At 39.4% G+C, this 25,530-nt stretch overlaps 1 protein-coding gene and 1 long non-coding RNA gene across 2 annotated transcripts in view; one reads left to right on the plus strand and one right to left on the minus strand.

Annotated features, from left to right (window-relative positions):
* Positions 1–25,530, plus strand: part of wnk1b (WNK lysine deficient protein kinase 1b) — an 84,956-nt gene that overhangs the window by 16,712 nt on the left and 42,714 nt on the right. The window contains exons 3-4 of the mRNA XM_041977997.1: positions 20,016–20,188; positions 25,114–25,334. Of these exons, the coding sequence (XP_041833931.1) occupies positions 20,016–20,188; positions 25,114–25,334 (394 nt within the window). The remainder of the gene's footprint in view (positions 1–20,015; positions 20,189–25,113; positions 25,335–25,530) is intronic.
* On the minus strand, positions 3,018–4,946 carry LOC121635007. The gene is made up of 3 exons (XR_006009338.1): positions 4,751–4,946; positions 4,519–4,641; positions 3,018–3,051 (listed from the first exon to the last, which is right to left on the minus strand). It is a non-coding gene; the product is annotated as an uncharacterized LOC121635007 (long non-coding RNA).

Here is a 25,530-nt window from a genome sequence, read left to right on the forward strand (position 1 = left end):
CAACTGTGTTTCAGGGAACCTAAGTGTTGTGCTGTCTAACACTTCCTTCATAGATGCATACCCACAGTGTGCTGCAAAGAAGATGAGAAGGAAAAAAAAACAAACCTAATTGGCTCCTAAATTTGCAAATGGTACGATCTCACCTCAGTCTACAGCACATCCGCACTCTGTGCTTACTGCTTTGCACACAGACATTTTGCACAACTATTTGTTAAGAAACATGTCAAAATGTGGTTTGCCACCAGATGTTGGCTACCTGTGTGAACTCATCCTCTGTGGCTGATGCATGCTTTTAGGCTACTTTCTTGAGGCAGATTGATGTGCACGTGACCGAAACTTTTTTTTTTCCATGGATGGTTTTGGTTCGTATTTGGAAGGTTTGAAAATAAAAAGGTTTATGTAAACAATAAGTAATGGAAAAAAAAAATCTATAGCTATAAAAGTTTTTTTTTTTTTTTTGGAAAAACAACAAATTAATAACACTCCTATTAGGGAATGATGTACCCACAAGCAGTTTCTAGTCTGAGCTGGCAAACTGCAGACTCATGTGACTGACTACCATCCTTCCTGATATTATGTAACATTGCATTGCAGGCTGCTTTGGATTTGCTTCCATAGGTTCTAGAAACTTGACAATGGTATCTTTTTTTTCCCCATCTACCAAATCTTGCCATAAATGTCCAAATTAACTAGTATCAGCCACTTAGAAGACATACAGGTCTCTATGAATTATCTAAGCATGATGATAATGTGAATTATATATTTTATTGGACTAAATACTGTACATGGATGCTACTCTTCCTGTAAAAATAATGCAGATTTTTTTTGCACTGTATGCAGATGGCAACATCTGTGAGTATTATTTTACTTATATTACCAGCTCTCATTCTGAAAAGTTAATTTGTAATATTTTTTGAGTTTTAAGTTTATTTTCAACAAATTTGCTTTGTTAACAAAGGGTGTTAAAACCCTCTATTTTGCACTATTATCCCATATTTGCAAAAGAGCAGGGCTTTGTAGTGGGATGGGATATGTGTGGAGCAGGTAAAGAGTGGCTGATGTGTTTAGTAAGCATCTTGCAGCACATTTTAGCAAGTGTTTAACTCTGAACACGTTTGAAGACTTCCTTTTTGTTGAAACAGCAGATCTGCCCCTGCTGCAGTGGTGGGAAATGTCCTTACTTAGTCCAAACATTGGCTCTTTCTCAGCTTTACAGCGTAATGTGTGGGAAAAGGTGCATGATGAATGTGTGGAGGTCAGAGAGGAATAAAGTTGGATAGCCATAAGAAACAACATTAAAATAGCTTCTGATGCCTTATAGATGAATACTAGCACCAGCTGTGTGCTTAACATCCATAGCACTATTGCTCTGTAGCAAGTGTGTGAACACCTGCATGATGAACCAGGTTTCACCTTTGATTATTGAGAAATTCATCTGAGCCGTGGTCAGTTATTGGGCAATAAATCAGGAATAAACATGTCACAGCTAGTCATGGGAAAGGCCAACCCCCAAGTGTTGTAGTTAATCCTTTTATCAACCAAACCATCTCAACATGTCTCTGATTGCTTGAAATTTCAGCTAAATCCATTTCTGTTTTTAGATTTTCTTTATAGACTTCTCAGGTATTTTGGAAACTGGCTGTTAGTTTAGTTCTGACAGGCATTTGTCATATCTCCATGTATTGTTTGGTAAAGCTACCTTCCCCTTTTCCCTGATCTGGAATGGTTTTGTTGTTAGGCTTGTTGGTTTTAATTCTGTTTTTCATCACTCACAACAGGTCCTGTGAGCAATCATTTCTCATGTGTTTAACAAAACAAAATGAACTACATGATCTTTAAATCCATCTTTTGTATTTTATGAGTAGATATAATCTACACCCACCTGTTTTTGTTGAACAAAAACAGGTGTTTTTGCAAAGCTTTCCCTGAGAAGGTGGCTGGGCTCAGCCCGAGAGATCAGGTGAAGAGTTCATACATCCAAAGAAAGCTTGGTGTGGAGCCACTCTCTATCTAAAGGAATCCGCTGAAGTGGTTCGGGCATCTGACTAGGATGCCTCCTGGTGGCCTTCCCCTGGAGGTTTTTTTGGACATTTCCTACTGGGAGGAAAGTTTCTGGAGGGATTAATTATCCCTACTTGCCTGGGAATGTCTCAGGATCTGCCATAAGGATCTGGAGTTCGTGGCTGGGGAAAAAGGTGTCCGTGTTTCCATCCCGAACCTGTTGCCTCTATGACCTGACCTTGAATAAGTGGAAGAAATGGATAAATGGCTCCATAAAGCATCTATTTTATATGCTAATGAGTTATGCATTAATTAGCTAACTTTAAACACCAGGGTGATTTTAAATGACAGACATGAGAAGTTTAAGTGTGACCCCAATATTCTCTATATAAAGAATTGTTTAAACGATACTAGTAATGAAGCCAAAGATAATTCTAAATTGGAAAGAGGCTCTTTACTTTCATCATCTGCATGTTGAATCGTGACTGATTAAAACAAAACTTTTCCCTGTCTCAGGTGTTCCTTTCTGAGGAGGGATGATGTGCAGTTCACAGAAATAATATTTCATCATTCTAAATGTGCATTCCATATTTTCCTTCTTTTTCGGTTGTCATCTTTCAGATGACTATGGCTTGACCCTGGTATTTCCTCAGTCTGGTTCTCAGTCATTTGTCCATTTCATCATTTTTTTCTGTTCTCATAGTCTCCATATATCTGACTTTCTCTCTCCTTCTGTCCTTTTTTGTCTGTGTTTTTCTTCTCAGCCTCTCACTCTTCTCCCAGATGTCTGCCCTCAGTTTTACTGTTTGTTTCTGTACTTGTATTCCTCGTTTCTCTCTTCACCTCTCTTTCTGTCTGTCTCCTTGTCTATTTATAGAGACCTCGTGGGTTGGACGTGTTAGCAGCACCAATGGCAGTGCAATGATTTTTTTTAAGCTCTACCTTTATGTTTACTTCTCTTCTCTTCTCTTCTCTTCTCTTCTCTTCTCTTCTCTTCTCTTCTCTTCTCTTCTCTTCTCTTCTCTTCTCTTCTCTTCCACATAAAGGAGTCTGGATCATATTCAAATGACTTTCACCTCAGTAAACTCAGTGTTTTAGGTGTTTTCCCTCACTGGAGGCCATTAACAATCTTCCATTCATCAAGCGGTCTTCCTTTTAAACTCCCACATAAACTCTGACTGCTTTAAAACAACAGATTACTTAGCCCACTAAAATTCTGGGCTTTAACAAAGATTATCTAATCATTTATTCAATATTCAATGCATTGATTGTGTGCACTGAGCAACTGAGTCTCCAATTCAGTAATAAAGTGAAAACCTTTACAAGCATTCAAGCAGTTCTAGATGTTCGTTTCACATTGATTTGGTTTTTCTCATTGACAAACTGATTCTCCTGTTCTGTCTATTTTGGAGATCATTTATAAAAGAGCCTTCCTTTTTTGTTGGTTTTGGCCTCTGTTTCAGTTTATTCCAGCTTGTTTGCATTTCCACTGCCTGACTCTATCATTCACCTTTATGCAGCTTTTAGAGTAACTGCAAATACTCAAAGATAAATACAAACATGGTGCCACCAAAGCTGACGCAAACATTGAGTTAAACATACTCATAGGCGCTGTTAAGTGTAAGTAAAAACAGAACATAAGAAGCCACATTCATGCAACCATCAACATGAGCATTCACATGCTGACATGCTTGGAAACACACACATAGACTTTCTCAGGGAGAAGGATTGAGTCCATGTTTTGAGGTCAGATCAAGGGTCAGCGTTTGTGTTATTTAGGGATGCCATCAGAGAAGTCCTTCAGGATGATGACAGATTGGTTGAGACAGGCAGACGAAGCAGAAAAAAAAGAAGAGAATCGAATTTGATGTTCTTTGCTAACTTTGTAATATGTAACTGTGCGGTCTCAAAGTCGCTTCTGGTTTGTGTGTGCATGCCCATCCCTCATCACTCTTTATCACCATCTGACCTTGGTGTGGACTGATGAGGCAAATGTTTTGGTTTTCAGAGAACATAAAAGCATTGTTAAATTTAGTTTAGTTTTTTTATGCTCTGAATTAATCCATGCTCGCTTCCGTCACGACTGTTAATCCATCTTTATTAAATTTTCCATTAACATAGTTGAATCTCTTTTTTTTAATGTTCCCCTGTTCTCATTATTTTTATTTGCTCCTCCTTTGTCTCTTCCTACAGGGAGATTATGCACTTGAAACTCACAATGAACCAATTTAAGCCTGTTTAAGTGCAAATCTCAACATTGGATTGGTGCTGCAACCATAATACTGTGATACAGTCCGAGTCTTATCTTACGATCAGACATTTTTCATCATCCTCTACATTCTGAAATATTTGAAACAGCATTTTTGTAACAACGTTGTCTGTTGATATATAAATCTTGATAATGACAATGTACTTTATAAAATTTTAATTACACGTGCCAGTCCACTGTCAACGTACGATAGCACGTGCCACTATGACCTGTACATAGTGAAAGATTTGTGAAGTACGGGAACATACCTGATCATCTGTCAACACTTCTCGACAGTGAGAACATTTGATTAATGTTACTATCAGAAATTTTCGTTTGGCTCTAATTCTTGATATTCTTGTTTTATTCCTCCTGGCAGTCACAAATATAGCCTACAAGGAAGTAAAAATAACATTTAAAAGGACTGAAAGTGCTAAAAATGTGTAATGTTTGTTGTGCTTCATCTGTGGAATGGTGTAGCTAGAAATGGAAAGGACATACCTCTTGGTCCAGTTTTGTGGTAGGTCTCGTTTTAACTTGGAAGATGAAATTTATGAGTTCCCGGTAGTGGAAAATCAACAGGAACACCCCACCCCCTGTAGGCGTATTTCTGACTGAGGAACCTCACAAGCCCTGACATCAACATCCAGTGTAGCTGCCTGTGTAAATAAATAGGTGATAGCTGCAATAACAAGCTGTTTATTAGCACATTTTCTTTTCCAATTTGCAACTGGAATGTGATCAACTCAGGTGGGACGCCATTGCCAACTTTGAATTCCAACTTCCAAAGCAAATGGAACGCAGCGCTGAACTCCCGGCTCAGTGGATGAACCATGTCAGTAATGTTTTCAGAGGGTGGAAAGGGGGGGTCTAAGACACCACTGTTGGCTAAGCTTGAGCTTTAATTCCCTTCCACAATAATACACCCAGGTACCTTTTTGAAGGGACGCCCAGTAATGAGCTGCAGTGAATGTTAAACAGCATATTTTCATAATTCAAGCTGTGTGTTTCAGACGGTGCTTGTGTCAGTGTCTGTGACGTGTGTGTGTTTTGCAGGTTTAGATCAGATAAATAAATGATTTACCTTGGAAGTCCAGCCACAACATTTCACACACACTGATGCTGCTGTATGTGTTGGCACAGCACTCTATGTGAGCAGGTGTGAGGAGCCTTTTGTCGTTCTGATGGATCATATCATAGTACTCAGGCTTCTCTACTCTCTCCAGGGATTTGCACTTGAGTGAATATGAACCACCGACAGTAATCACATCAAGTGTAATGTGCCCAGAGAAGCGATTTGAACAGACAGCTAGTTATTATTATGTTGGCTTATCAAAAAATCCATTGAATTTGTCTTTCAAACATCCTGGTTGAGCTGGACTTAGGCTGCTCTTGTGTACCATTTGCTCTGGTTTTGCCCATCTCTGCAACTTGAACCGCTTTTTTTTCCTTCTTTGCTTTAACTTCAGCCTTGTTTTTCTGACCTCTATTAAACCCCCAGGAGCTGATGTAACGTCGGTTTAGTAAAAGCACTTTTGTTGACATCCCCCCTCTTTTTCTGTTTGTATCTTTCAGCTGTTCCAGAATTTTCTCCTTTTTTTATCACTGTGTTTGGAATGCAGTTCATGTGTGTTTTTGATATTTTCTCCTTTTATTTATTTGGACAGGAAAATGCAAGTTAATGAACTTTTCATAAGATATGAATGTAAACATGTTAGATTATAGCCCAGGCTAATTTATATCCTTTGTCCTCAAAAGATGTTAAAGGAAACGGGGAAATGATACATTAGGTAAAATAATAAAAGCAACAATTAATAAAATAAACACTGCAATGTCAAAAATAGAAACCATGAACCCGTTGTTAAAGTCCACTTGTATTGGAACAAGGCCTCAGATATGCTGTAATATACTTAAAATCTTGGATTCTGTATCCAATCACATCCACATAGTGACCAACCCTGCCACATATACAATGACCAGTCAGTACAGCAGTCTTGTGATGTATGACGTGGCCTACATACCAATAGACCTGTAAACACAATGAGTCATTGATGATGTCAGAATCCCCATATTAAGTATTGTAAAGTCAGATTAAGTGAAAAATATCAATCCTGGTACATAAATCAACCATATATCATATATGAAGATTTATTTGTTGCATATGTATTCATTTTTTGGAGATACTGCATGTCAAAATGCTCCCAAACTTCCAGTGTCTCTTATTGATTGTAGTCGGCCGTTCCATAGGTTACCACCTCAGACAGGCATTTTACTTCACTTATTTACAAATAGGATGTCACTGTGCTGTAACATTGTACACACCCCTGCATCCTCATGTTGCACTCATGCATGCTGCTAGCTGCTGAGTTTATGGTTTGCCATCTCATCATTTGTCATATCAGCGCCATTTACCCTCATTCTGTCATTCTACCTTCAGGCCAATGCAGCTGAATGCAACACATGAAAAGAACAAGTACAGGAAGTATCTCCTTCAGTTTCTCTGTATCCCTTGATTTAAACCTTATACCATCATTGTATGGTTATTTTAAGCAGCAATTGTTCAGGCTTGTCACACCTCATTGTCACTGAAAAATGGTTGAACCTCTTGCATACGGCACAATATTCAGGTGTAAAAGAGGTTATTGGTTACAGCGGTCTTGCCCGTGGCGGTGTAAGCTGCTTCAGTATTGTACAAGCTAATTGTAGCCAAATGTACTTTGTGTTTAATTACAGTGTTTCCTTTCAGAGTCAACAGAGCTGTACATTAATGTAATTATCCAGCTTCTCTTCACATAACAAAGTCTGCCAACCATTAAAGCAATGAAGAGGCAGCTGAAATAACAAAAGCCCACCTTTTTTTTTTTCTTAGCTTTGAGCTCAGAGCCTAAATGATTCACAAGTTGGACTCTGCTGGGAGCACAAATTATAACTGTAATTACAAGTTTTTTGTTGAGCTAAATTGAAGCCATACTGTACTGTACAACATTCATAGAATAGACTAGTAAATTGGTTCGGGGCCTTATAGTTGAAGCGAATCCTTTTCATCTCGAAGTTGTTTTATGTCTCATTATTTTCTATATTGTTATGAAGGTTTTGGACTTAACTGAAGTGCAATTAGAAGAATTAATTTTTGGCTGTCACTTTATGAATAAAGCTTTTATTGTGACTTGATTGATTGGGACTTTAGAGAATCTACTTTGTTCGAAGTTTTAAGTTGTTTAAGTTTAATTATCCTGGTGTAATAGTTGGTTTTGGAAAAGTTTGTGGTACTGTGAAATGATTTAGTCGTCTAATTAGTGAAGCCTTGTTTTCGTTGTGAAACTTATCTTTCCTGAAAATGGAACTCACTATGAAGTTGTACAATTCTGCTTTTGTCTCATTTGACAGCTCATTATCTGCGCTGTCTTCCCTCCCACCTCCTCCCATTTCTTCCCGCCTTTTGCCTTCTTGGAGCTCACTTTTTTTTTGGGATGGAGGGGGTTCTCGTTAGCCATTAGCATCTGTCAAGCTCCTACTATCCGGTCATCTTTCTTTCCTCACCTCTTCTTCCCATTAGCCCTCTCCCCCTTATCTCATCCTCCATTTTTCCCCCTATACAAACCTCCACATGTTTTTTATTCTCATCCATTTTTGTTCTGTTGTTAAATGTTTCACCTACATTTTCTTCTGTAAAGACATATATCTGGGTGTCCACCCATCAACAGCGTCAGTCTTGATATTTTGGACAAAAGGCAGTTTGTGTTTGTGGTTGATGTAATTGCTCGACAGACTCGGTCCGTGTGACATTGACATCTCAGCTCTGAGAAAGGCTGAGACAGACAGGCACCTCTGCAGTAACCCTACACCCTGAGTGTGTGCATGTGTGTGTCTGTATGCAATGTTTTCACAGTTATTGCATCATTGTGTCATACAATCTAACCTCCATTTGCACCCTATCTATTCTATTCCCTCTTTTCTCATCTCCCCAGTCCTTTTTCCTCCTCTCAGCACTGCAGAAGTATCCACAGTTTTCAGACTTTAGCTGTCAAGGAGATGGTTATTGTTATTAAAACCACTGTCTGGGCAGCATAGTCTTGTCTAGTTATCTTATTATTAATTTTTTGTTATATATGCCAGAGGAAGGTACTGTATGGATATTTTGGAATTGTGCGACATCATGACAGGAAAAAGTTTAGAGAATAATTATGCCCATTTCCTCTTCCTGAAGCCTCATTTCTGTCTTCCGCTGTCAGGCTTACCCCTTCTGGATTCATATTTTCTAGTTAACATAATAATACGAATAAGAAACCTGTATTAGTCCCTCGGTGGCAAAATTGCTTTGTTGCAGTACAGGTGCAGTAAGCAGAAGCACACAGTAATATAAAAAAAAAACCCACACATACAAAGTAATGTGTGTGTACACAGTGTATACAGTATGTACATAAACATGTATATAAATATGTAAAGACAGTTTAGATGTGTTCATTGTAAAGTCTGACAGCTGCAGGAAGGAAAGACCTGTGGTATCTCTCCTTCACACGGCGAGGATGGATCAGTCTGTCACTGAAGCTGCTCTCCAGGGCAGACAGGGCGTCCTGCAGGGGGTGGGCTCATGGTCCAGCATAGAGGTCAGTTCTGCCAGGACCCTTTTGTCACCTACCTCCTGCACTGAGTCCAGAGAATAGCCCAGGACAGAGCTGAACATCCTGATGCCTTTGTCCAGCTTCTTCCTCTCCCTCTCTGTGATGCTGCTGCTCCTGCAGACCACACCGTACAGGATGGCTGATGCCAACACAGAGTCATAGAAGGTCCTCAGGAGTGCCCCCTTCACTCCAAAAGACTGCAGTCTCCTCAGAAGATAGAGCCTGCTCTGACCCTTCCTGTGCAGTCTGTTTGTGTTGTGACTCCAGTCCAGTTTATTGTTTAGGTGAACAGGTACTAAGAGTCCACTTTCTAAATGTCCGCTCCTTGGATGTTTACCGGTGACAAGAAAGCAGACTGGCATCTGCAAACATCCACCACCATCTCGTTGTTATTCCCTGCATTGATTAGGAAGTGGTCTTGCTGATCAGTCAGACAATCGCAGAGTCATCTGAGAACTTCTGCAGAGCACAGCTGTCCATGTTGTGTCTGAAGTCTGCAGGTCAGACACATAGTCCCAGGCACTCACAAACTGGGGCCGATTTGTGAGATGGTGCAGAATCCACTCTGCTAGATGAAGATCCACCCCAGCCCTCTCCAGTTTGGCTTTCAGGAGCACTGGCTGGATGGTGTTGAAAGCAGTGGAGAGATAGAAAACACATGATTCTCAAAGTGCTGCCGAGATTCTCCAGATGAGCCAGAGCACGGTGAAGCATGAAGGTAACCACATGTTCCACTACGATGCCAGGCTGGTAGGCGAACTGCAGTGGATCCATGGAGGGTTCCACCGTAGAGCTGAGGTGTCCCAGGATCAGTCTCTCCAGTGTCTTCATCAGATGAGACATGAGAGCCACCGACCTGTAGCTGCTGAGTTCTCTGGCGTGAGATGTCTTTGGCACTGTTACCATACAGGAGGTCTTCCAGAGCTGTGGTAGCACTTTCAACTTGAGGCTCAGGTTGGAGATATGCTCCATAACTCCACACAGTTAATCTGCGCAGGATTTAAGGAGCCTGGAGCTGATGCTGTCTGGTCCAGCAGCTTTTTTCGCCTTGAACATGTGTGAGTATCCGTATCTGTACACACAAAAAAATTAAGACTCGAAAAAATGACTGTTGACAAAAGTACAGTTCCAGTTAAAAGACTGACAGCCTCTTCATTTACACACAGTAGGTAGGTGTGTCCAAACTTTTCAGCAGTCTTGTAGGTAAGAAATGTTGACCCATATTTCAAATCTTTAGAGCAACATAAAGAAAAAGCACAAGAAAACTAAGCTAATGTCTTGTAACAGTGTGCACTTTGGCAGTAATAGACTCTCATCTGGAATCAATTAACCCTAAAACCTGCATGTAACATGACCACAGTAACTCGTCTGACAGACCCACAGTGAAACGCACACGAACATGCATGTAGAACGCACACACGGTTCACTGGAGCTGGTTCAGTTGCCTCCTGCAAATGACTTGAGTTTCTCCTGCATGGCTCCATCGGTAGCCTGTATCTGTTAACTTCTCTGGTTACCACATCAGAGCTGGAGCCCAAATCAGTTTCTCCTCCTCGCTTTAGCTGCCCAGCTGCAGAGGAAATAAAGGCCACTGTGAGGAGGAAAAGGGCAGAGAACCTGACCGGAAGACAGAAGGGAGCTGAGGGATATGCAGGGGGAAGAAGCAGGGAAAATGATTGATGACATTCAAGTTTGATGATTTGGTGTTTCTTTTTCTGCCTTTTCCTCTCATCTCTGTTCTCACTCTCCCTCTGTGTTGACATGAGCTAATCCTCCTTTTATGTTTATTGTATGGATGGGGGTTGTGGAGTGGTGTGTGTTTGTGTACCACATGAAGTGTACACATGAATGCAGTTTGTACAGTTTGTGTATTCATTTAGGTACACTTGTGTGTGTTTATATCCCATCAGTGTTGCTGTCAACAGTTTTGCAGAATTGACATGGTTTATTATATTAAAGCCAGAGTGTGTTTGTGCCAGAACAACGCTATGTTCAACACACAGCTGGTTACCCTCCCTAAAGCAATTCTTACATTGACAGAACATAAATATTGAGGACTTTGAGTATTCTGCACACTGACTTAATTACTAGCTGCTGCTTTTTTTTCCAGTATGTGATCCAGGATTCTGGCTTATATTTAAAATCTGAGACATATTAAGAGTTCAAAAGTAACAGAAATGTAAATAGTTGTCTTGTAAACTTGGTCCCTGTTAACATTTTTCACCAAATAGTGCTTGTTAAGTACATTTTCTTTTAAAAGATAAGCTAAGATGTTGATTTTTGATGGTTTAAAACCTGGATTGTTTGCTTTTATCTTTGCTAACTGACTCTTCCTCTTCTATGGCTCTCCAACAAATGGTATTTAAAATATGGCTGTAGCCCTGCTGATTTAAAATTTTTGCCATAGTGGCCATTGTGGCTCGCTTGTCACTCAAAGCAGCCACAACCTTAATTCTGCATAACCTTTAATACAATTCAGATTTTCCTTTCCCTTTCCACAAATGTGGCATTTTCTAAGCAAAACTGAGTTGGAAGAATTTAAGACATCACAGTAGAGGAGTTTCATATGTCCTAAAACACCCTTTCAACTTTTATTTAGTTTTTCTTTTACTAAAAAACATAATTTTCTTGTTTCATGAATGGACAATACCAAGATGAATGGACTGCCAACTGTCTAACTGACTGCATAAGAGCACATGTTTATTGTTTACTGCTTTTTCTTGCATGCACAAATGCTGCAACATGATTGAATGAGTGAAGTGAAACCCTAGAGGTACTGAAGTTCAGCTTTGGCAATAATAGTGAAGACCCAGATTTAATGGATTGTAAAAAGAGTCTGCCCAGATTATGTAATATATATATATTTTATCTGGGACATCTCATTTTCTTTACTTACCAAGTCTAAATCCACGCCCCACAAATCAGTTGAACTGTAACAGTGTGAGGAGTGTGTAAGCCATCATTTACACCCTGTTGAATACAGGCGTGAAGATAAAGACAGAAAAACACACAGTATATGAGGTTTCTTGGTAATGAACTCCTGCTGCTAACGTCTGTTGGTATTTTTATAGGCTTTAGTGGGGATTTTATCCATGATCTGCTGACAGTCTGTGGGATGTTTCTTCTGGTTTAAAAGCCATACAGACTTACTAAGCTTTGCTGTCTGCTTTCTTTTTTCTCCCTTTTCCCCCCCTGGCACTGGACTTGTAATTCATGTAGTTGAAGTGGCAGTAACCATGATTTAAAGGTTTGACCAGTTGACACTTTTGGAGTGGATCATGTCCATCAACATATCAGCCTCACTGATCTGTTTGTTTATAATGTGTTAACAGAGAGGCAGGTGGATGTGCACTATATTAAGACTGCAACCTTTTGCACACAAGTGTACTCCACATACACACACACAACAAATATGTATGACATTAGAAAGTTGGAGGCTCACACAGAAACACAACCACTTTAAGGGCACTTGATCTGGTCTCAACACACTCACTGCAGCAGCACAGTCTCTTTCTCTGAAAAAAGGGTCAAGTCCTTAAAGGTTCAAAGACTCTTTGGACCCTTCAAGGCAGACAGGAATGCTGATATATGGCAACCATTACACCGAAAAGTCTCAGGTTTCAAATGTATCTTTGTTGTCACTAAATCAAACGTTTTGCTGCCCAATCAATAAAATGTGGCCCTGAAAGTGTTCACAAATATGTTTTACAAGGTTTAATTCAATGTTTGAAAGTAATCACACATTTTCTTTCTTTCTGTCTCACATATGCACAATCTCTTTATATTATAAGTACAGGTTTTTTTTTTATCTGAGAGTGCTTTTATATCTAACTTGTTTGGTCCACACATCCAGACTTTTTCATTTGGTCCAGAGTAAAATTACAGGTTTGACCTGTCTCTTGGACGTAACTCTAGACTGGACATCTGAACTTGGGTCATACTAAAAGAGGTGGCCTTGGTCAGCTAAAATTGAACTATTGTTTGGTCTATTTTTAGTTTGCAAACAATTTAGGATGGAACCAAAGAGACCAGAAATGAGCCATTAGTAACTTCAAGAGAAAATTCTAGGTTTAACAATTATTTTGTATTTGTAATAGACAGTGTTGATTGTGTTGTAATCAAGAAAGGCCTGTCCAGATCTGAGTAGATTGCACTGTTTTTCCTCCTTGTTTGTCAGTTGTGGTAGTTTGACAAGGACAATGGGTGAATCCAGAGATACTATTTCTTCCGTCCAACATGACACAAACATAAACTAATATAATATAAACATGTAAATATTGAAAGCAGGACAAACATACGACAAAAAAACATATATTTTCTGCATTTCTAATGCAGCAGTGCATAAAATGAAAAACAATTTTAAACAGGCCTTTTAATGTTCCTTCTTGTAACCTTTTACCTCACTATTAAACTTTGAATCCCTGTTTTAGTCATGTGACTCTCAGACCCATCAGCTTCCTGCTTCAGTGACAAAGGACGGCTTTGTTGGTCGCTAATCATTCAAATCAAAACTTTAATCGGTGCATAGAGCTTTTTTTAGAGTCCTGGATATCTGTGTAAGTTAGTTCAGCTGATGTGAGATTTGTTTTTGTTATTTTTCAGTTTTGGATTCTGTGGGAGATGATGTCCTCTAATTTGTGTCATGGGGGGTTACAGACATCCTAAACTCGTCCACTGAGTTATTAGATGCTCAGTGTTTCATGATTTAAAGTCTGTTATATCCTCTTAAACTTTAGAAACCTGGCATATCAACATTTTATTCATTAGCTTCTGGAATTGGGATTATTCCAGGTATAATCAGATTCGTTGTGCATGGCATGCTGTTAGGGATTACCACTTTTCTCCAGAAGTTTTACTCATTATCCCTTAGATTTCCTCTTATTACACCCGATCAACGCGACTGGATCAAGTGGCCAAATTGTGGGCTGTGATATGGGAGAGAGGCCATGTTTGAAATTTATCATGAATGGGAGAAAAAAGTTAAGTGATGAAGGGAGAGTAGTAGGGAAATGTTAGAGAAAGAAGATGAGAGAATAGCAGTGAGAAGAGATGAAGCGTAACCAGCAGATCAGAGGTTAATGACAGCACAGGCACATCGTGGGTGTGCATTGTGCAGCCAGGCACAGAAAGTAGAGACAATGGCGTGTGCAGTCAGTGACCGGCTGAGATGGCACCTATTGTTATCAGACAAGTACTATACAACATGAGCACACACTCTCAAAGGGCCTGACATGGATCCGTCCTGCAAATCAGACCAAAAACAAAAGAATCTCAACAGAAAACCAAACACTTCATAGATAGTATGTAGTTTTTAACAATACATTCAAAATAAAGATTAGAAAAGCCATTGGGTATACGCCTCACCCCATTTACTACAGAAACAACTTTCTCAGCCACATCTAGGTCAGATTGCAATACACACACATGCACACCAACATATGGCCCTGGTTACTGCAATATGTAGAGTGGTGATTGATGGGAAACCAAAAACCATCTAAATAGGAGGAATGAAGGAGGGAGGGAAAGGAGGGTCATGGCGGGGAAACAAAGAGGGAGTTTAGACACACGGAAAGACAAGCAACCAGGAAAAAAGGATAAAACAAACAAATGGGGAATACAGGAGGAGTGTGTGATCAGAAGAACCCAAATCTTGGTGGGTTCTTCACATTTTGGCACACATTGCATAATGTACCCAAAATAAGGAGATCGGACTCCATCACTTTCTCTTCCTCTTTGACTTTTACATGAACTTAGTCCTCCGATTTTCAGTTGTACTTATTCACAACAGATGCTCTCTCTCTCTCTCTCTTTCTCTCTCTCTCTCTCTTTCATTCTGGCTAACCATAACAAGCTGTGGCAAAGATCTTGGTTTGTGTGTTCAGCTATAGCGATATGTGGGTCTTTTGTGAGCCTGTTTATTGTGTAGGTGTGTGTGCTGTAGGGGATTTGTGGTTCTTTGCAGGAGAGCGTTTAAAGAGTGCGGGGGGTCTGAGAGGCGCTGCAGCTCCACAGTAAGGGGAACATGACATGCACACACAGCACCCCCCCAATAAAGTCTTTACAGTATATAGAAACAAACCAGCTTATTCATGCAGCCAAGATGTAATTAAGATTTACAGCTCCCGATTTTTTTTTCTCCCCTCAAAATTTGGGTCAGAGGAAAATCAAATTAGGTCAACAAACATTCTGCCAAAGTTGAACAAAAAGTAAAAAAAAAAAGAGTTTGGTTAGGATTTCCAAAATGGTTTCTGAATGCTGCTCTGTTTGTTCTTAATAAGTTATAAGCTGTTGTTCTTGCTTTCATTCTTTCTCCATAATTCCTTATTGCATTCATGCAAATATTTTTGCATTAATTTAATCTGCAGCTGCAGGCTTTGAACAGTCGTTTTTCATTATCTAGTTTCAAATCAGATCATCTTAAATTCCTCAGCAGAAGGAGCTTTTCACAAAAAGGCACTTCTTAGAAATTGCTGTCTGTATCTTTAAAGTATTAGCCACTTTACTTTTCATCAAGTTTTCCCCAAGTTCTCCCAACTTTAGATTTTTTTTCATTCCTTTTTAGTAAAATATATGGTCAAGATACTTTTTCTAAAGCTATGAAGTATATCAAACTATGGTATTCAGTCTTTTGGTGGTGGGCCAAATAACTATTTGATATGACATAACTATATTTCTTAACTGATTAAAACTGGTTAAAAATATTTTAATCGATTTCAGTAAAACATTCAACAACTTATAGTACAAGTACAGTTCTGTAAAACAGTTTTATGGACTTTCAGTTCAGATTTTAGTGCATTACGCCGACCATGTGCGGCAAAAGTCCAGAAACCTAAAGACTCAGGAATGTTGCTCAATCCGTTTTTTCCACAGGTGACATAATCACCATAATCATAATGTTTTTTTGTTATTATTCAGCTGAAATTCCTGAATATATCCGTGCTTCAGTCTTCAGTCTCAAGATTCAGTCCTCACGAAAAGAATTTGTCATGCAAGAGAGCCAAGAAAAATAAATAAAATGATCAAAGATGTCATGCTGACAATCTAAACTCATACACTGAGTAACTTGTAAGAAAATATTCAACCTTAAATTTTGAGGGAAGGTGGTAGTGAGTGCTTTTTGACACAGTATTTCACAGGTTTAATGAACATAGGTAGGAGTGATGGACCTCATTTCCCATCATCCCTTTGCTCTGCTTAGTAATGTGTTAAACTTCTTAAATATCTCAAAAATGCTAATGTTGCTTGGAAAATGTAAAATATCCAGTAAGCATCGGTTTTCTGAATGGAATTACATTGTTGATGTCAGAGGTCAGAAAGGAATGAGTAGACTGGTTGAAGATTACAACCAAGGTATGCAGAATGCCATCTTTGACCACATCACATCCAACCTTACAGCACAAGAAGAAGCACACACAGCCTGACATCGACTTGCATTGAGAACAGCTGGGAACTGGCAGATCTCAGTTAGTGTTACATGAACCTTGTGAAACAATATGTTTCTGCTGAGTTGGGCTGTTTTCAACCAATAAGAATGATAGAATACTTACTTCTTTTTCTTCCTCTAAGGATATTTTTGTCCCTCATGTAAAATGAAGATAATTACTGTTATATCACTAAAAGCCTGAGAAACACACAATTCTGGACGCTGACAATCGGTTCCAATTATTAATACTATTTTTAGTATCCCTTGGAGAGATGGACGTTTTGTACCCATGAACTTGCAGTAATAACATTGACATTTGTTCAAGCATATTTTAATACTACTTTTTTTAATATCCTGTCATCTGTTGTGATATGTTGTGGCCTTATTCCATCTTATGCTGTGATTGCTGCCCACTGGTTTGGATGCAACATACCAGAGAGCACCAGAGCAGATGATCACAGAGTGTTGAAACTCAGCGGGATATCCGGACCTACACGAGTTGATCAGAGAGTATCAGCTTTCAGCTCCTCTGCAGGAAACGATATAATACTGTAACACAGCAGATTGTGTTTCTGCCAGCCTGTCTGGCTGCTTGCTTGTATGTGGGTCTATACATGTGTGTGTGCTGTCCTCGGTTGGCTGTTGCAGAACAGAAGTTGGACAGACAGAATTAGAGCTGACACTTGCGTAGGGATGTATATAGAAGGCTTCTTTCAAACCCCTCAGATAGGCTGAGGGAAAACGGTGAGAACGCAGTGTTCGGATTAGAGTGTGAAGTCCTCATGTTGAAAAGAAGTGTGTGTGAGTGTCCGATAAGAGACTGCAGATCTGAATGTGCAGACATGACTTGCTTAAGTGTGTGTGTATGTGTGGATAGTGCATGAGAATGTGAAAGAGACGGACTTAGATGGAAGTGAGAGGATATTTTTGAGTCTGACAAAACTCAAGTCTCATGATGTTTTGAAGCTCGGAGGGAAAGAAAGGATGGAGGGATTGAGGGAAGGAGGGAGAAAGAGAGAGAGAGAGAGAGAGAGACAAACACTCTTAACAAGAGAACTTATGTGCCTTGGATCAAATTATTTCTGTAAATACTCACATCCTGACATCAATTTTCTATTAGATATGTATCCACTGTGTTGTCTTTGTTAAAGCTCTACTGTATGTGTGTCCGTTTATACACTTGAGGAAGGAAACATTAATAATGGATTAGTAAGCCCCCTTAGACTTAATGTCTGCCATCTTTATTCATGTCATATACACCCAAATATGCACATGCAGGGCCATGTTTCCATAATTTTGGAGGCTATTACATTAACCAACAGTATCTTGGAGACGTGCACAAACCCTAAATAAACCTTTTGTATGCAGCTTTTAGTCTACATAATTTATCAGTGCTAATGATTTATGCTTGGATAATTCAAGCACACACACTCACAGTGAAGAAAGTGGAAGGAATCTTCTTCTGCCCAGAGGGAGGTGTGTTAACAGCGTTATTATGGGTGGTCGGGGTCTTTTCTAAGTGGTGCTGGGAAATGGAATGTTGGCTTCCAGTCAGTCAGGTGACTTTTTGTCATGTGACCATGAGATCATGTGATCTTAGATCCAGGGTGGAAGAGAATTGGACTAAGGCTTGGTGAGTGCACACATACACACAGATGATTTGTGCGTCAGTTGCTAATGGGCTATCATCAGGGAAGTGGTTGCTGCAGGATGAAGGGGATAAGCTGCCATAGGCCATCAGACACACACATGCACATTATTTCTGAAAGCTTTGGTGTGTATGTGAAGTACTTTAATGTGTGTGTAAGTCATATGATATAGATGAGGCTCTGGGTTATACAGTATGACAATATGAGATCATCACCTTAGAGGTTCTTCTAATCTCTGAAGCAGCTCACACGGTTTTCTAAAAGCTTCTAAGGTTTAAAATCCTTGCATGTTTTGTCTGCGCAGTGCTGATGGGCTGTTTCAGTGGGTGTTTAAGTTTGGATGTTACCTGTGTGTTGTGCCATCATATGTTAGGATATTTTATAAAACCTGGGTGTGTAGCATTGCTTTAAAGCATTTGAATTATTGATGGTCTTGATTCTTTTTTTCTTTAAAATACTAAATCCATACCCAAATTAATTGTGAAAATGAAGCAGTGTGGTCATATTATGTTTCTCAAGCTTTAATGAAAGATTTAAAATATTGTGTAATAATAAAAAAACAACTGAGCCGGAATCATGATGTCCTCATTGAATCTCTTTTTAAAATTGGTTGCCATGGAGATAATCCTTATAAAATTGCTAAGAGTAGGTGTTCGACCTCCAGCGTCTGTTCTTGCATCACCTAAAAAACATAAGTGCTTATTGAAAATCAGGTTAAATATAAAATGCTGCCATTTCTTGTGTCCTCCTACTGTGTATTCTGCCGCCTCGTTCTCATCCAGTCCAGCTGCTCTTCCTGTTTCCATGTAGAGACCTGTCACCTGTCTGCTCAATCTCCTGCAGTTTCATTCTCCTGAAAAAGATCACAGATATCCTGTGTCACAATTTCCCCCACAAGTTTGTGTTCCTTGTTCATTGGAACATTTCTGTCATAAATATATTCTTTTTTTCTCCCCCACATCTGGTTCAGCCTGTTTAGAAATACCATGACGACTCCATATTTGGGATGAGCATTTTTTTTATTTATGGTCGCATAAGTTGTTGCAGCTACATTTAAGCTGAAACCATCTGAAAATAGCAGGATTTATCCCTTAAAATTAAAAAATGTATTTTTTTAAGCTTTTCTTTGCTTGAAATAAACACAAGCTAGAAACACATGCAATCACACGTGTACCTCAGTTATGAACAAGAGCTGACCTGCCTTCAGTACCCAATGAGTGTGTTTATTGAGGTATCAGTGGTAGATGTGGAATGCCCAATAAAATGTCTGTGTTTGAGTGTGTGTCTCTGTGTGTGTTTGGAGGACAGCTCTTCCACAGGATGGAAGAATGTGCAGGAAAATTCCCTTTTCTTTGCCTGTTGTGGTCAAGCTCTCACTAGATGGCAACAACCACAACAGACTCAGTGAAACTGTAGCGGAAGGGTCATGAACTTCACATCCAAACAATAGCACAGAGGTCATTTTTCACTTATTTTTATTTGTTGTTTGTTTTGTTTTTAATCAACATGTTATGATGCTAATAAATACTATCCCTATAAAATAAAGTTCCACCCTCAGCCGGCACAATGAGGGAGGATAAACGGAGATGCAGCTTGACTTTTACACGGATAAATATTTCATAAAATCTTTATAAAGAAGAACCATACCAAATTTTGTTCACAGGATTTTATATCAGTTTAGTGTAAATCACTTTATATCTCAGGTTATTACTAAGCTCCTCTACAGGTAATACACAGATCTTAAGAAGACTGAGCACAATGCACCCTCAACTCTTTGTAATGGACCTTTGTGCTTCCAGATAAAAGGATGTAACTGTGTCTTTTTCTAAAGCAAAACTTAGTCATTGAACCAGTGCTCGGCTAAAACATTTTTTTTCCTCCACCTATTTTTCTTTTGCTGAATCTCTTTTTCTCCTGTTAGTTAGCTTTCCTCCCTGCCATTAAAAACCTTTCACCTCTTGGTTTGATTCTAATATCAGGTGATGTAATTATGTTGTGTTTCTGATTAACACAGTTCTTTTTCTTGGCTTTGTCTGCTTTTGGCTAATTGTCCCTCTCTGTCCTATGTGTAGGACCGCAAGCTGTCCAAGTCGGAACGTCAGCGATTCAAAGAGGAAGCCGGGATGTTAAAAGGTCTCCAGCATCCCAACATCGTCCGCTTCTATGACTCCTGGGAAGGTCCCTGCAAAGGAAAGAAGTGCATTGTTCTCGTCACTGAGCTCATGACATCTGGCACATTAAAAACGTGAGTACATGAGAAATTTAAGGAATTTTAAATGGATGCATTGTGCGTCTTTACTGTATTGATTTTACCACCAATACTCGAGCTTTTACATAAAATTTGGATACCAGGATTAGATGCATAAACAAAAAGCTTCTGTTTATTTTTTGGATAGAAAATGCATTCATTTGCATATACCTACCATCTTCTTTCCCTTCAAACCAATAAGCCTTTAAATTCTGTTTTCAAATGTTCAAATGACCTTTCAAAGCAGTGTTTATAGCACCTCACATCCTAGCTAGATTTCAGTGCTAATTACAGCTGTAAGGGGGCAGCTAGTGAGTGTCTGACTCATTACATTTAGAGTATGTGTTGTATGTCCGTTTATTGCACAGTATTTATGTAACTGCTTGTTGTATTGTACTTACATGACCCTAAACAATGTTATAATGTATCACTAATAAACTACACCCAAAAGACAGTGTGTTCAACTGTTTCTCATCCTGTGTTAGTCACGGATTCAAATTAGCTCATAAATCACGAGGAAACCTTGATAAATTTACATTGATTGTTTGGATGAAAGCACCACTGGTGGCTGTCAGTCCCTCACCTCAGTCTCTGTCTGTTCCCCCTCCCTGAAAATTCCCCCGTAGAGAATTTTGTGTCGAAAGAGTGCCAGCGTCTCTGCTGTTTAGAATACACGCAGTCTGTGAATGTCAGCACGATTGTTGAGCTCCTGCCACAATAAAAGGCTGAACATGGGGTGAGCGCCGCGCAGCCTGCTCCATGCAGTGCATCCAGGGACAGCGTTGGTCCACCTGCCAGCTGCCGCTTCTGCTGCAGATTCCCCTCATTCCTGACATCATATCTTCTTGCTGCGGGTAGCAGAAGGCAGATGGATGACAGAAGCAATAGTTACATACAGTTGGTGAATAGAACAAGTCATCAAGGCAGAGCCTGAGAGATGCATTCAGATCGTCGACTGAATAGACAAAAGGATGTCATTCAAAAACAGCAAATTGGATAAACAAAGCAATGACTCACCTGTAACCACAGAAGGATGAATAAATCAGTAGAACAGTACTACCCAGGACAGTATCGCCCTCTACTGGTAGATTCAAAACATCTTCATGTTTCTAAACCAGAGCAAAGGCTGCATCTGAGCTCCAGTCTGGATATATAACCACAAAATTTAATAAAGTTTAATCAACATCATCAACAAAGGAAGTTTTCAATACTTTATCTATTGTTTTGCTAAATAAGGAAGGGGATAATCAACATTTAGGAAACTCTTAAAATGCTAAATGAAAAAGCTATAATTACATTAATTACACTGTAATTATTTACAAGATTAACATAATTAAGATTATGGCTGATTTCCCTTTGAAAGACTAGCATATACAGGAAATCTATACTTTATACACATGTTTGTTTTTGTACATTCACACAGTGCATGCAAGTGTGCTTATGAACAGGATGAAGGCTGCACAGGCGTTTGGCAGCTGTCCAGGTGAATACTCAGAAAGGAGAGGTGCTGGTGTATGCTGAGGTTGTGGAAAAAGAGATGACAAGAGGGACTGATAGGGAGGGAGAAAGAAGGTGAAGATGGAAACACTGACCAGCATGGGTTCGGTCTATGAAGGGGTCCTTATCAGGGTGATTTGTATGTGTGTGAGAGAGAGGAAGAGCCATATTTATATAGCTGTGTAAATACATGTCTCTTATGAGTATAAATGCTTTTATGCCATATCATACACGGTAGGAAGTGTATTAAACAGATTGTATACATATAACATATCTGTTATATCAGAGCTGTGAAATCTGATTTGTGTGCTGAGATTTGAGTTGGGCCGATATCGCTATTAGCATCAGAAATACTCGTCAATCCTGCCAAAAGTAAGAGAATCAGGATCGAGTATTTCTGTCCAAACACCATCTGATTCCATGGAAACTAAATCTTTTTTTTTTTTTTTCTGCCAAACACCACCACACACAGACACAGGAAGTTACGCAATCTTGCATGACGATTGAGTTGTTTTGAGTTGGTAGGCAAAGAAGCAGCTACATGTGAATCACTGTTGTGCTAACATTTAGCATTAGCATTATGTTAGCAATTTGATGTTATTACTCATTAGAAAAATCTAGCCATCAAAACAGTGACATTCCTAATATGCAGGGTTTAGGTTTCCAGAGGCAGCACGAATGCTGCCTAACGCTAGCAACCTTAGAGAAATTAGCAACGAGAAGCCAAAAAGCCACCACAATAACAGTTCTTTGTCGCCAGATACTTAAACCCGTAGGTATCGGAACCAATACTGGTCAGAATAAAACGGAATCAGAACATGCCTAGCTGAAATGGGAGCACGGTTGAACGATTGTGTGTGTGAGAGACACCTTGTGCAGTGTCACTCCAGAGCTGCATGCCACAGGGTTTAACTTTTCTGTCAGCCCTGCTCTGACTTCAGAACCAGAGAGAAAGAAAGCAGAGGAGACAGGCGAGGGAGAGGAGGGTGCAGATTAGACATGAAGAGATACGAGGTGTGCTGCTCTTTAGTGCCTTTTTACGTCTTTATCTTTCTTTAATGTGCAAAACAGGTGGAAAATGTTTTAAACATTTCTTTTTTCAAGTTGAGCTCAATTTAAATTGCCCCCAAAACATTATTTTCCTTCCTGTAACATGCTCCATTAGCGGAAAGCAAACCCTGGGTGGATACGCAAGCTTAAACAGATATTTTGGGCTGTAGTATACTTTCTCTCTTATAACATAGTTGTTTGCGTTGAATAAAAAAAAAATTGATTTGTGTTTATAGTGATGTCAAATGGAAATACATTCCTGTGCCGGATTTTAAGTGCTGTAATTTACACTTCTACAGCTCTTTAACTCAACAGTGTGGATGGAGGTTGGTGCAGACTGGTCTGTGATGCTGCCTCTTATAGTTGTCTAAACTGCTTCTTCAGTTAAGACACATTTGCAGTTGATTCATTATTTAAGCAGCTGGCGAGATGCTGGAGCTGTCAGTGATGCCGGAGCCAGACTCAATAGAGACTCAGCCAGCAGAGAAACCACGAGTGAGTCACTGGTCAGCCAGTGGTCCAGTCAGGTGCCAGGGCAGATTTAGTGGATATTGAATCAAATGCACAAAATAGATCAAAGATAAGATCAGCTTTAGAAATTGGAATCAAACTACTTTAACAAATAAAATCTTTGTAAATCAATTTATCCTGTATCCTGTGATACTGTGCAAAAAGGAAATAAGTCTGTGAATTTTCCTCTTAAGCTGAAAGATCAGATGATGATTGAACAGTGCATCCTGCTTTCCATGCATCACAGAGCTCTCCATAGAGAGTCCCCATCTGATTAAATAAACACTCAGTTTAAACACATTTAAAATAGCTAATCAAAGCATGCATGTTCAGTCTGGAAACAGCAGCACACTGTCAGGCTGCTAACTAACATCAGTGTGTCTTACGTGAACATCTCTATTGTTTCCTGCTTGTATTCCTGCAGCATTTCCTCCCACATTCCAAAGTCATGCAAACCAGGTGGACTGACTCTTAATCACCCTCAGGTGTGGATCTGTGTTTAGCTTTAAGATTGAGCTGCCAACCTGTCAAAGGGTGTTTTCCTGCTCTCCACCCAACCTGTACTGGGAAAGGCTCCAGCCTCATAACCCAGATCAGGAATAAGTGGGGAGAGGCATGAGACGATTGATCTAAATTACTTCAAGATTCAGAATGAAACAATTGTCACAATTAAATGGTGCTTTTGTGCTTTCAATTTGAGTAAGTGTTAAGTTAACTGGCATGGGAATGGCAAGACTGCTTGATAATACACAAATAATGTTTACTGTAAGGTTGATGGCTGTCTGGACCACACCAAAGCATCTCATGATGTGCATCCGTATGGTTGCAGCTGTTTATTGGAAGCATATAAACAGGATTTGTTTAAATGTAGTCGTGTGATTGTCCTATAACTGCTGTTGCCTTCTGTGCACGTTCAGAATGAAAACTGAGCTTCTGAGTGTTAGCTGCTAACTTAAAATGTGTATCGTGATGGCCTCTCTGATGTTGTATGCACACTGATGTCTCTTTTGATGATGATTTCCATAAACTGGAATATTCCGAAAAACATAACACAATGGTTATGCAAGCTTTAGATTCAAACCTCTCCCCTGTTTACATTGTCTGCTTTTTCCAGGCTTTGATTTAGAATAATGCATATTTCCACAGAGAGTTATCCGTGCTGAGTGAGTTGTATTGTGTAGAAAAATATGTGGAAAGCAGGTCAAAGTTTTTACTGGAATAGCATTTGACCTCAATTGATGTTTTTGTGGGAGTTTCTTTAGCTGGAAACCACAGAGAGGCATTAAGACAGGACGCATGTTGGCAGGCACTGTGATGGGACAGAGGGCACTTAAATGCACAATACAAAAAAAAAAAAAGAAAAGAAAACTTACGACTCATTCCTCCTATCTTGTGGTTGTTTATGTTTTTCAGTTTGTCTTCCTACAGGTGCTCCTGATGACTGTCTAATTGTTTTCTTACAGCATCTGTAGTATATTTGCTTTGAATTTTCTTTACAGGTATAGCAGCTGTTTTTTTGTTTTTTTTGCTTTCTTTTATTAATCAATTTATCAGTTTTTTTTGTTTGGGTTTAACTCTAAAGTTGCTGTTTTCTCACTTTTTTAAAATCTTTATTTTTATTTTCTTCATGCTCATTTTATTATATTGAATCTTAATTTTAAATCTTAATCTTGCACTGTGTTTAATAAAAGGTTTACACAGTTACAGGTTTCTGCACCACAGTGCATCACTTCTTTTATTCACCTCTACTGTGCAGCTTTAGGAAATGAATAGACCAAGAGCTGCTATTTTAAATGTTTTCTGATTTCTGTTCCCTTTGTCCTGCGTTAGCAAATGATCTCATATTCGATTTCTTTGTCTTGCAGTTACCTGAAGCGTTTCAAGGTGATGAAAATCAAGGTTTTGCGTTCGTGGTGTCGACAGATCCTCAAAGGTCTTCACTTCCTGCACACCAGAGCCCCGCCCATCATTCATAGAGACCTGAAATGCGACAACATCTTCATCACAGGCCCCACAGGCTCTGTGAAGATAGGAGACCTGGGGCTGGCCACGCTAAAGAGGGCGTCTTTTGCCAAGAGTGTCATAGGTAAGGAAAATGCATCTGTTTGTACATAAAGCTGCAAATGTGGAGTAAGTAAAACAGCCAACATAATCAGTTAGTTTGCTGAAGCAATAACTCTTTTACATGCACATTCTTTGCCCACCGTGCACGCCTACTTTATGTTCTTTTTACTGCTTCTAACATGTTGTTAAAGCTAACCACAGGTATTTGAAAACTGAAC

Source organism: Melanotaenia boesemani, chromosome 23, assembly GCF_017639745.1.
Source record: "Melanotaenia boesemani isolate fMelBoe1 chromosome 23, fMelBoe1.pri, whole genome shotgun sequence".
Classification (NCBI taxonomy): Eukaryota; Metazoa; Chordata; class Actinopteri; order Atheriniformes; family Melanotaeniidae; genus Melanotaenia; species Melanotaenia boesemani.